The sequence below is a fragment of the Aythya marila genome (genome assembly GCF_965140915.1).
Source record: "Aythya marila genome assembly, chromosome: 2".
In the NCBI taxonomy this organism is placed as follows: Eukaryota; Metazoa; Chordata; class Aves; order Anseriformes; family Anatidae; genus Aythya; species Aythya marila.
The window spans coordinates 112,455,415-112,468,193 of NC_139043.1; the positions used below are offsets into that span (position 1 = coordinate 112,455,415).

General features: G+C 37.5%; 1 protein-coding gene across 1 annotated transcript in view; it reads left to right on the plus strand.

Annotated features, from left to right (window-relative positions):
* The window catches only part of LOC309875332 (ras-related protein Rab-10-like), a 30,602-nt gene extending 22,841 nt beyond the window's left edge, over window positions 1-7,761 (plus strand). Inside the window, exon 6 of the mRNA XM_082754664.1 lies at window positions 7,302-7,761. Within this exon, the coding sequence (XP_082610790.1) occupies window positions 7,302-7,376 (75 nt within the window). The 3' untranslated portion in view covers window positions 7,377-7,761. The remainder of the gene's footprint in view (window positions 1-7,301) is intronic.
* Window positions 7,762-12,779: the final 5,018 nt, after the last annotated feature.

A 12,779-nucleotide genomic window follows, 5' to 3' on the forward strand; every position in this document is an offset into this window, starting at 1 on the left:
TGTCAAGTTTGTCTGTAGTAACATTTTGCTCCATCTAGAAATGTTTGCAATCCCTGTTGGGGCCTCACTTGCCATTACTTTGGTGTGTCATTTGTTATTTGTAGTGAAAGACATTTGTTGATTTAAACAAGGACTCCTTTAGCCCAATTGGTTTTGCCACTGGCCTGATAAGAAAGAATTCACAGGGAAAAAATAAATAAATCTACCATACAGTCTCATCACGGTTTTCAGGTTCAACAAAATAATTTGCTTGTTCACAAAACTGTGAAATCTGAATGTACTACTTGAATTTTAACTTCCTCTAACTGATGAAATTTTGGAGAAGGAAAAATGTGCTAGGAAGTGTGACTAGTAGCTGTGAAAAATGACATGATAGCTGCCAGTCTGAGATTTCAGTCATACATCCATTCTGCAATGCTAAAATACGTAGTTGCTGATTGTAAAAAGGAGATACATCATTGCACAGTATTTTGGCCCAAGACACATATATCTGAGGTAGCAGGGCCTTGCTTACTTCTGTGGTAGGACCATCTATCCCAGACTGATGAGATGCTTCAGTGGAAGCATGCCGTTGCTTTACCAGAAAACTTGTTTGAAGGAGCTCTCTTAAAAAGTCTAGTATGGCCATGTCTTTTGGAAGTGGGCTTAGGCCATTCAGAAGTAAGACAGGCAGACGGGCAGACAATAGACCATTTTCAGATCCGTTGTAGTAGGCTACATTAATCTTGGGAAATCTAGGATTTTCTATATACATTCTTGTTCACCATCTACAATCTAGGCGTTTCTTTATTAACTAGTTATATAGCAAATACACATGTAGATGGGGAAGATCAATGTCTGGAAATGTAGAGGTCATATAGAAGTAATGAGCTTCTTTATTCTCTTGAAATTTAGAACAAGTTGCAGTTTGAAGGAGTTCCCAATTAAATTTATATATATATATACATTAAAATGTGACAGACCTAAAGGGCAGATTTATATTGTCATTATTTTGTCCTGCATTTTCCTATTTCTAGAGTGTGGATTTAAGCCTACAGACTACTTACATAAGACCATGCTATGTCTTCTTTTGAGGCTTTACTTTTATGTGGTTTAGGGGAGGGAGAAGACTTCCATGTCCCAGTGATTCATATAGCTAAAGCACTGGTCAATTTTTCAGATATTTATAATCCATGAAAAACATTCTCTGATGAGTTTCAAACCCACAGCTCTAATTTGCATGGAAAATCTCATTAAAACAATCAGATATTATTTGAAAGCTTACGTTGGTTCCAGGTGTGGAGTCATGACATATTTTTGAGAATAGTTAACTCAGTTTTCAATCGTTCTCAGTTAATAAAAATAAAAACATAGAGTCATAGAAACATAGAACAGCTTGGATTGGAAGGGACCTTAAAGATCATCTAGTTCCAAACCCCAAATAATAACTGATTTGATTGTATTGGAAAGGCTGTAGTGGAAACAAATGTTAATGGCACTTACAACTTATTCCAGAGGTTTGCTTAGACACGTTGACAAATAACTTTTATTGTTATTATTCACAATTCTTGCAAGTTTAAGATTTGCCTAAACCTGTTTATTAATTGCTGACAGCTGTTCCTTAACAGTTCTTCAGGTTGCCAGTGAACTATTTGTACCTGTGAGTCAGTCCTCAAAAAACAACCAAAGCCCCGAAATACCACCCAGAATGCAGTTAGCATTTGCGCTTTTGTGTTGTTTGGTTTCATGGCTGACGAGCAGTACTCTCTTCAACTAGCTTTTAAAAAAATGTAACAAGCCTTTGTGTTTCTGTCTTTGTGGGTGTGGTGGTTGGTATTTTTCTAAACTAGGAGCAGAAGGATGGAAACTGTATTCAACAAAAAGAAAAGAAAAAAAAATGCAGTTCTTGCTCTTTTCTGAAGACTGCTATAAAACTATCCGAAACTTATGTTCTGCCTACATCCCAAAATCGATCAACTGCTAAGATTGTTTTAATGTTATATTAAATAAATACATATCTTCTGAGCACAGAACAGCCAAAACCCATTTAAGAACTTTCCTTGTGCTGTTGAGGTTAACACGGAAAGTGTAACAGTTAGATGTAATTTGAGATGAATATTCAAAGATGGTGGGCCTCAACTCTATTCTTCCTTGATCTCTTTAGTTTCCTTTCCAAAGCAACAAGATTTTTGAGATTATACTTCCTTGAAAATAAGGTGCTGGGTGAAGGAGAGTCAGAGCACTCTGCAGAAAGAAGGTCTTCGGCAATAGTTCATACAGTATTAGACAGAGGTAACTACACAGAGAGAGACTGAAAAATGCTTTGACCAGCTACTCCAGCTGGAGCTCGCATTGTAGATATCAAATTTAATTCAGTGCAGGACACAAATCTATAGGAAATCAGGCTTCATTATTGCTGAGATTCTGGGAATTGTTAGTGTGTCCTAAAGATCCCTGTGTCTCAAGCAGTGCACATTCAGTGTTTATTTATTATCCTTAGTCATGCACGAAGCCCAAGGCTTTATTTACCCTTTATTTATCTTGTACTGACCACAGAATATTAATTTCTTTGTGAGGTTTTTCATAATGCTCTTAATGCTGTATTTGAGATCTATTTTAGATTTTTATCTTCATAACCTTCTTAGTAACAGTAGGTAGTATATTCAGCATTGCACACATGGGAACCATGGTACAGATATTAAAGCAAAAAGGATAAATGGTACCAACTCACATAGCATTGGAGCAATGTAAGGACTAATTTTGCTCTACACCTACTTTAATTCAAAAAGGTCTGTTCTGAACATTGAATGAGCCAGGTATTCTTCTGGAAACAGTAACGTGTAATTAGGTCATGTGAATCAAATGTTGAGTCTTAATCTCTGGATCTTAATCATAATGTTTGAGCATATAGGATGAGATTCATCTTAGTGAGCAACCTTAGGCAGTTGAAATGACAAGTCTGATGTAGTCTAGAATCATAGAATCACAGAAAGGGTTGGGTTGGAAGGGACCATAAAGATCCCCTAGGTCCAACACCCCTGCCATGGGCAGGGACACCTCCCACTAGACCAGGTTGCTCAAAGGCCAAATCATCTATATTCAATGGAATGAAATACATCTTCAGATATAATTGTGTTCTGGAGGTGCCTTTCTCTCTACATTGAGGACTTTGTAGAGGACTCTGTACCACAGCCTTTATGGTTTCATATGATTGAAGTTAAATAAATTCAAGTAAACCAAAGTAAAGTTACACAGTTGGCTTACTTCTGGAATTTGTTGCTTCTGCAAGATCGTGACTTTGCAACCTGATTGCTCTCTTAAATAGGGCTTTTGAGGTTGGATGATATTAATCCTTACACAGGTATCAGTAGGGTTGGGGTTTCTTAGAGTAACAGCATAGTTGTCTTCTTAAGCTTGTGAAATAATTGCAGTACAATGTTGTTAGAGTCTATGTGTTATTAACAGAAGAGGGAGATAGAGATCCACACTTTGCCAGTGGATTAGATGTGTCCTGGACATTGTGGAATAGTAGGATTTGGGAACAAGGACTTCCATTCCCATCTCTTGATGGGAGTGTTCTGCAGCAGTGGAATCCCATTGTGTCTTATCCTCTCTTGGTCCTCTCCTACTCCTGTCCCTGCCCCAACATTGATCACTCTCCCTGCTAACGTATCTCCAGCTCTTGCTGATACTGCTTGTGCCCTTCCTGTTGGGAGATGACTGTTTTGAATTTTGAACAAGCAATTTCAAATTTAGAATTGCAGAAAAGACAGGTTAAAGAGATAGTAGGACAGATCTTAACAACTGAGCTCTCTCTTTTGGCTGTGTAGGTGCAGAAGTCCAATGAAGTTCATTGCACAAGGTCCTCTGCTATGCTTTGCTAATCTTTGTCAGAATTTCAAGAAGTTACAAGTAATAGTAACTTCAGTTACAGTCCCTTCTGTGTATCACAGAATCACAGAACCATCTAGGCTGGAAGAGACCTCCAAGCTCACTTAGTCCAACCTCTGACCTAACACTAACCAGTCCTCCACTAAACCATATCACTAAGCTCTACATCTAAACGTCTTTTAAAGACCTCCAGGGATGGTGACTCCACCACTTCCCTGGGCAGCCGATTCCAATGCCTAACAACCCTCCCAGTAAAGAAGTTTTTCTCAATATCCAACCAAACCACCCCCCCCCCCCCTCCCCCCCGGCGCAATTTTAGCCTGTTCCCCCTTGTCCTTGTTTCTCTAAAGCCAATAGTTTTCCAGCAGACACACTAGAGGCATTGAAATGTTGAAAAATGGTATCATTCTTCAAATCCATGGTGAACCCCGTCTCCAAAATACCTAAAAAAGCATAAAAATATCAAGAACTGTTGCCAAGAGTAGGGGAATCCAACTTGTTTTAACACTGTTAATCTGAGCAGATTTCCAGCGAGGTCAGGTACTGTAAGTCAGTGAGTGATACAACCTCTGCTTAGAGCGAGTGAGGAGAGACAGATGGCTGCGGGCAGCACCTGATTCTGCCTGATTTTCTCCACTGATTCGGCAGTGAGCTCAAAACACTTAAAGAGATGCCTGTCTGTTGGGTGAGACATGTCTGCTATGGTATTTAGCAGGAAAAACTAGTGTTTTGTACCAGTAGGTTTCAATGTCTTACTGAAATCACTGTGGAGTAGAATGGCGTCTGTTTCTTTGGTGGTTTGTTCTGCCCAAGATGCTGCAGCAGAAACTTGAGCTTCTCGATACCACTTTGGTTATTCTCACCTTTTCACTGTTTTCTGCTGTTTGTTGGCTGCCTTGTAGGGAAGTGAGTTTCAACAGGCTGAGCTGAAATGTGATCTAGGAGGATGTATTGAGAGGGAGGGAGCCCAGAGCAAGGAATGTTGCTTGCCTTGTTCTCTGAGATGGGGGAAATTTGCATACCTGCCCTCCTTAATTTCATGAGAGGAGGGTGCCGCACCTCTCACAGAGATTGACTGGATCTCAGCACTACGCAGGACTACTGTCTCTGCTTCAGCTCCTCATGCAGGACTCGTATCTCTTTGGGTTATGAATATGTACTTTTAAAATGTGTGCCTAGCACATTTGCTTAAATGAATCCCAAGCTTGTCTGCTTGATGAAGATCTTTTACGAGTCTTATCAAACTGAAGTGATCCTTAAAGTCATCAACATTTCAATGACTTTTAAAACAAAATTGTCACCTCTTCTTTATTGGTGGAGAGGCCATTCTTGTCTTTCTGTCCTGGATAATTTGTTGATTAACTACTATCAGATAATGATTTTACAGGTGGTATGAACAATTTCATTGTGAAATAGATTTCAACATTATTAATCACCTGAGGATCCTTGCTGTACCTATTACTGGCCACCCAAAAGTACTATCCAGCAGTACAATATTTGCAAATAAGCATTTTCAGTGTTTAAGGAATATGCAAATCACTGCCCTTTAACTGAAAGCATGAAGTTAGATATAACCCTCAACACTTCAAAACTATCTGTTTCCTCTGAAGTTAAATAAGTGAAACTTGAATAGTAGAATTGTTCAAATATTTATTTTTCTGGAACACTCTTACTACCTAGACTGATTTTCTTCTTGCAAAGAGAAAGGTGTGAGATGAAACCTCCTTAGCTTACGTCCACGGTAATCAACACTCAGCGTTACTGCTTGCTCTCAACAGAGCACATTTTAAATTTCTTTTTGTACTGTTATCTTCCAGATCTTTTTTCCTCCCTATCTTATCTCTGAACCAGAGTGGTGTCATGTTCTTGAGGTGACAAGTTTATGGTTGGTTACATTAGTTTCTGCCTTGCTCCTTCTTTTGAAAAGGATTTCATACTTTACAGTCTACACATGAAAACTCTCAAATACAGTCTCCACCTAGCACAAGACCTAATCGCCACTGTATGTATTCAAGCATCCTACATAGCAGAAAACAAACAAAAAAAAATTATGCATCTTCTCTGGAATTTTAGTTAGTGTTAAATATTCTCAGCTATAGGGGAATAGTACTTATTTTAACATGAGGAAACCTTTATTTTCCCCTCATTTTGATTCAATTAAATAATTTTTGGTGAACTTTTCTGGATATAGTCAGCCTGCTCTGTGACACTGTATGTGGAATTTCTGGATTGTAAATCATGACTGCCATTGTCTTACATGATGCAATTTTTTTTCTTCTTCCTTTTTTTCCTGTTCTTTGAATTTCATGAATTCCAGCTCAGATATCTGTCCTTTCTGGAACCTTCTTGTTATTGTGAGAAATGGTTGTTTATGGCTGTTAAGTTTGGTTTGAGAGAGGAATGCAGTGATTCCAGTGGTTGCGCTTACTTCTCTGTATATCATTATACACTGGGTAAACCTGCCAAGAAGCATACAGCAGAATGGCAAGTAGAAAAGTTTGGACTTTTCTTTTTTCAAAGCATGTGACAGTAATCTCAATGTCTTTGTCCGTGAGTTCAGGATTCAATATTCATATTTTTAGAGTCCAAAGTTGCAACATTTACTAGTACTCTATTGCACAACTGGTTTTGATTGTTTCTCTGGTCAGCAGTAATTATCTAGTTAAGTTTATTGCCGAAAGGAAGAGTGCTGGTTTTGCTGATTTTATTTTTTTAAATCTGCTTTTGCAATCTGTAAATAAATGTTTTACAAGGGTGGAGTGCTATTTCGATGCTTCTATCCTGATAAAGACTAGGTTGCTTCCATTTGGAGCCATTTCTGTTTGTGTTTTTTTTTTTTTTTGGTTGTTTGTTTGTTTAAAAAAAAAACAAAAACACAAGTAACAAAGTAGAGAACTGTAGTGAATTTCACAAACCAGTTCAATACCATTTTTGACAAATAATAATCTATGCCTTTTTCTAATGAGTACTGTTGATCCATATTTCCCTATTCCTTTCAATTGGATTTTTGCACCTCATGCTCAATACTTCAAAGATTAGGGTAGTTAACACCAAATCAGTGAAAATCAGTGCAGTCATCAGAAGAACCTGTACCTCTTAAATAATTCACGTGAGTAAAAATTTACAGGATCAGCTCATATGGTATGTAGTGTCTCCTCAAAAGATGTTTTCTATCCTCTGTCACCTTCAGAATAAGAAGAGACCTTTGAGGCAGCTATAGAATTTAAATACATCGAGCTGTGACTTGCATGGGCATCAGTCTCCCTCTAATTTATTAGAAAACTCCAATCTTTTATTTAAACATTTAAAGGAAAAATATATCCAGTGACCCCATCGAGTCTTTTGCATATTAAAATATGTGAAAATTCAAGTTTTTCAACTATTGTACTGCAGTTATCTTAATTAAATGTTTGCTTTTATTTGTTTTACAGAAGTCCTGTGTATTATATGACTTAGATGTTGTGGATCTAAATGAAAGTAAGAAGAGAACCTGCTGTGCATTCTGAAATATTGTTTATTATTTCATTTCCTCTTCAGAAAATATTAACTATTGCAAAGGAACATAAAAGATTGTAAAAGGGAGCCTGTAATCACAGAACACAGTATTTAAGCATCCTTTTTATTACACAAATGTTGCTGCCAAATGTTTTGACACATTTATATTATATTTTCATAGTTTTAATATAAAGTTAAAACAATTACCTGACTTTGGAATTATTAGATGCATCTCAGGAGGACTGCATTTGCATACAAATGTTTGTACAAATGAAATCTAAGTGCACTAATTTTCTTGTATTAAAAACATTTACCTTAACATTTTTTGTGTTATTTATATCAGATTCGTAATGTAATGAACATTGACATCACACAGACAAACTTTTGGTATAAGAACTCACTTATGCTATTCACAAGATAACATCTTTTCAGGCAGCTGATATTTAGTGTAGTCTCCTAAGATAATTTTCTGGAAATTTTTGGCTTGGCTTCTTTTCTGTCCATTTCAGAAATGTATGTGTTACTTGAAAACCCTTGAACAGGGAGGCTGCAAAGATGAGGGCTGAGATAAAACAATAAACAATTTCTGTATGTTGCAGAACCTTCTTTGGAAAGCAGAAAACACGGAACAATTGAATGAATCCAGTAATAATTATCTTGCCTTATTGTTCTGTTGAATAATTTATGCAGGTTTTAGCAGCATACCTTTATTTCCAAGTTCTTTTGTCATAAATGATCACTATATTAAAAGGGTATGCAGTGTTTGTTTGATGTGAGGTATTTATGTTATTTTCGTAAAGTATAAATACATCAGGGATCTGTTCCTGCTCATGTGGATCTGTGTACACTGGTGTATAATAGCTTTAATTTCAGGGGAGGATACCACATTTTAGTTAAATTTGAATGAGAGCAGAATCATGATGCCACTTTCTTTTTCTTTAATTAAAAGCAAACCGAACACAAATCAAACCTTCTGGAGACACACAAAGCAAATGCTAGCTGGGAAATCTGAAGAATTGTTGGGATTATATTGTCTTTTTTTTTTTTTTTTTTTTTTTTTGTTTTGGTCTGGGAGATGGGAATCTTGATGATTATTAAATATAATTGTTCTACCACCATTTGTGAATGGATAATACTGGTGTGCAAGGTTGTGTGGTGAGCCATGCCAATACATCTGGGATAACAAACTCCATCGGCTTACAGTTGTGGAATGCCACTACCCTTCTGAAAGGGCTTCTTTTTTGAAGGCTGTCTTCAGATTGTCTCCAATCAAATTTGGTATCGAGACAGGGAGCTTAAATGGAAATTGCTTTCTGAAGCACATGGGATCTAGTATGCGTACTGTTAAGTTACTGTGCCACTAGGCAGTTTAATAGGCTTGCAGAAGGGGCATGAAAGACAAGAAGATTTACGTATTTACAGCTGCTCCTAAGACTACTCTTCATGGCCTGTCGCTAAACCTAGTATTTAGAGCAAAATCTGAAAACAAAGAACAAAGGATAATCCCTGCCTTAGTTACAGCCAGGGCAGATGAAGAAAATAGTGCTGGAAGGGATTTTGAAAGGCTGTCTAGTTCCTCCTCTTATCTCAAGTGCGGATCAGCTGTCCCTGCTGTATTGCAGGAAGATGTTTAAAGACCTGCAGTGACGGGGATTTTGGTCCCTCTGAGTAATGTACAATCCTTACTGAACTGGTTTTGCAAGCAGGAAGTTTCCTAATACCTAACCTAACTGGTAGACATGGAAAGCAAGTTCATTCTCTCTTTCCTCTTTACGTACATGAAATACCTCTGTCTGCCCTCTCTCTCCTCTTCAGGCCAATGAACACCAGTCCCTTTGACCTTTCCTTGTAGGATGGGTTTCCTAAATCTTTTGCAATTTTTGTTGCTCTCCTCTTTATTTTTGAGCTGGTTTTCAACTATCCTGGAGTGCAGGACTGAAAACTGAGCAAACTATTCCAGTTTAAGTAACAATGGCTGGAGAGATCAAAATGATTTTTTCATTATCTTATCTTTGATACTCCTACTTCTGCATTCCAGCATCAGCATAATGTAAGACAGCCTAACGCTGCTAACTGTTCAGCTTGTGATCCGTAATCTCTCCTCGGAAGAACTGCTTTTCCATCCTGGTATTTATGCAGTTGATTATTCCTCTGGATGTGTAGAACCTTCTGTTTCTCCTTATTCAGTGGCATTTCAGCTTCTCTAATTTGCCAGCATCCATCTGAATTGTAATGCTGTATGCCAGCATAGCTGGAGCCTCTTCCTGTAGATACAGTCTTTGCATGTGAATAAGTACATTCTGTTTAGTCATCCGAGATATTGATGAAAATGCCGTGTAGCTCTGGATTCAAGATGGATCTCCATGAAATCCCATTCAATACATCCTTTCAGCTTGGGAGTACCAATTATTTCCCAATCATTTTGCACTCAAATGATGTATTTCTCTAAACCATTTTTTTTCCCTTTCATGTAAGAGCAACTTATATGAAACCCTATGATGCTCACTTTTTCCAGCCTATCCGTGACCATGAAGCCTGTTACCATCTGGTAGAAGTGGGCTAGATTGATCTGCTCTTGCTTGTTACTGACAAACCCATGCTGCTACTTATATCTTTATATCTTTATATCTTTATGTATCTAGCTTAATATTTTATAGCTTTACTTTCCGTATGCTTAAAAATGGTTGGATTGCCTGTCCAAATCAGTTTTTTTTTTTGTTTGTTTGTTTCTGGAACCTCCCTCATTCTTCTTTATTCTCAGAGATAAAACAAGCTGCAGCTCTAACACTGCTTGAAACATACGGGAATTTCATCAGGTCCAGTCTATCCAAAAAGCTTTAACTTATCTAAGTATTTTCCAGGCAGTTTCTTCATTTTCCTTGCCTAAGCTTTTAGTCCTTTGTCAATGGTGCTAGCAGTGAAATCACATCTGCTTTCTTAAATTGAAGACCAAGGTTAAAAAATAACATTAGGAATACCGGTGTCTCAGCATCATCAGTGATTGGGTGATGATGATTAAATAGATTTCTCCCTCTCTGGAATTCCAGAACAGTTTTTTCCCTGTTCTTCTCACTATGCCATTTTCCAGCTTCCTTGCTATCTTTTAATTCCAATGGTTTAACATTTTGGGATTTTATCTTTCTGTGTTGTCTGTACATGTTCTATATGTAATTTGACCTACTTTTTAATTCTTTCATGTCACTGAAGATCGTATGATTCAGCCAAGCTAGTCTGTTATTTCACTTCCTCACCTTCCTGTGTGTTTACCAAATTGTGCAGTGTTGCCTTCAGCAGTGGACCTTTGAAAAAACTCTTACGCTGTCCTGAACTCACACAAATTTTGCTACTGATTCTCCGTGTTTAGGTCTCTATTTAATTCCTCCTCCTTTTCCTAACAGTGCAAACAAATATATAGAAGGGGGTCAGATTGATCTGTAGGGTTTTATTTGTTTGCTTTTCTGTATAATAGGAATTCCTTCTATACATTACACCTTCTTATAGCATTTTCTATTACTTGTGGCTTAGGTACTATCCAGTCGCTGGCCCACCTTAGGGAGGTGCAGATAGTTAGGTTCCCAGGCAACAAAAAATGTTTCCAGGATGCTCAGATCTCCTTACAATACCCTGCACAAGCAAAGATTGTTTGGATTTTACCACTAAGGCAGGAACTGCATTCTCTTTGAAAATGTGAGATGCACAGATGTCACCTGTACCAAATATATTATTTCAACTTCCCCCCTCACCTGAAAGAAAGGTAGGTATTTAGCATCTGATTCTGAAATGATCACTGCATCTCCTGTTGTTTTCCACTGGATTTGTAAATATTTATTCTGAAAATTAGACCATTCATATAAAGGCAAGTCACATGTGGGAAGAAGGAATGCCAATTCATGGGGGAGTTTAAAGAAATGCTGACTAGAATGGCTTCAGATGAGGCATACTGTATAAGGCTCAGAATTTTATTTGGTGTATGCATTCTACAGTGTAAAGCAAACTAGCAGATTCATACTAAAATTACTGGTGTTTTTTGTTTTTTTTTCATACACATCCAATTCAAATGTTAGCGTAGATATGAATTGATGATGATCTGAAGTGCTTTAAAAATCATTTTATTAGCAATGGAATAAATATACTGGGGATTTTGCAGCCTGCTGCGTAAATGTGTTATTAAATCAACATGAGACCCAATCAATTCAAAATGCATTTAAGACTAGTTTTAGGAATTATTCTGAGTCCCCCTGCCTATGCTTACGCTTTTATGGCTACAATTTCCTGTAGACATTAAAAAAAAAAAAGAATGCCACCTGAAACACCATGCAGAAAAATTATGATATTGCGTAACTGAGGCCCTGATCCTGAAGCAGATTTGCTAACATTAATTTCTCTAGAGGCCTGATGGCTTCATTAGTATTTTGCACAGGAGGAGACTTTAGTAAGAGATCATACTAAAGGACTGAGGCATCGCTAAACATCAGAGAAATGATTATATCTAAAGTGTTAATTATACATAAGGTACAGTTAAAGTACGAAATAGTCTGAGATTCGCATGTTCTTGTGATTTGAATACTGTGTGTGCAATAATATCTTTCAAAAAGGTTCAGCTATAGTACAGATAGGACACATTACAAAGTCAATTTAAGAGCTCAAGTGAGACATTTAAATAATAATAGGCTTTGTGATGTCTCTTTGCCTGGAAATAACTAAATGAAATTTAGATAGGATCTAGAAATTGCACTTAAAAAAATGTGTCTTGCTCCAATGGAATGGGTTAGAGGAGGCTATCCTTCCACTGGTGAGGGAAAACACAAACAGGGTTATATTTGAAGACAGGCTTAAAAGACGTGTGACTACACCGAAGAAGAAGGAACGATTTTTTAATGAAAAATCAGCAGTAACTGTTTCAGGTGTGAAAGACATGTTTCTTCCCAGATAGCAGAACTGCATGATGCCTGGGAGCAGCATACGCCGCGAGGCCATATCTATCCTGAAATTAATGCTGGCTAAGATGGCGTTTAGAAACACATCTCGACAGACTAATGCTCCAGGTCCTGGTGAATCCCAGTCTGACCTGATCTGCTTTACCTTGCACACTGCGTCCAGTAACCTCATCAAACCTGAACAAGTCAAAACCATTCTTTGGCTTTCCATATTTCAACAGCAGTGCTTTTAGCTATTATATCACTTTGCACTTCAATAGCTCAGTTCACTGAAGGAGTTCAAAGCATTCTGCAAACTTCATAAAGAGGAATCGACTTTGAAAAAAAAAAAAATCATCCACATTGTCTTTTAAAGCTAGCAATTCTGGTAAGTAGGATCTAACAGCACCATGACTGAGTTCAGAGAATGAAAGTTTTTCATAGGGCTGGGAAATCCCAGAGACAGACTGCATAGCTGAAGTACAGGCCCACATCAGT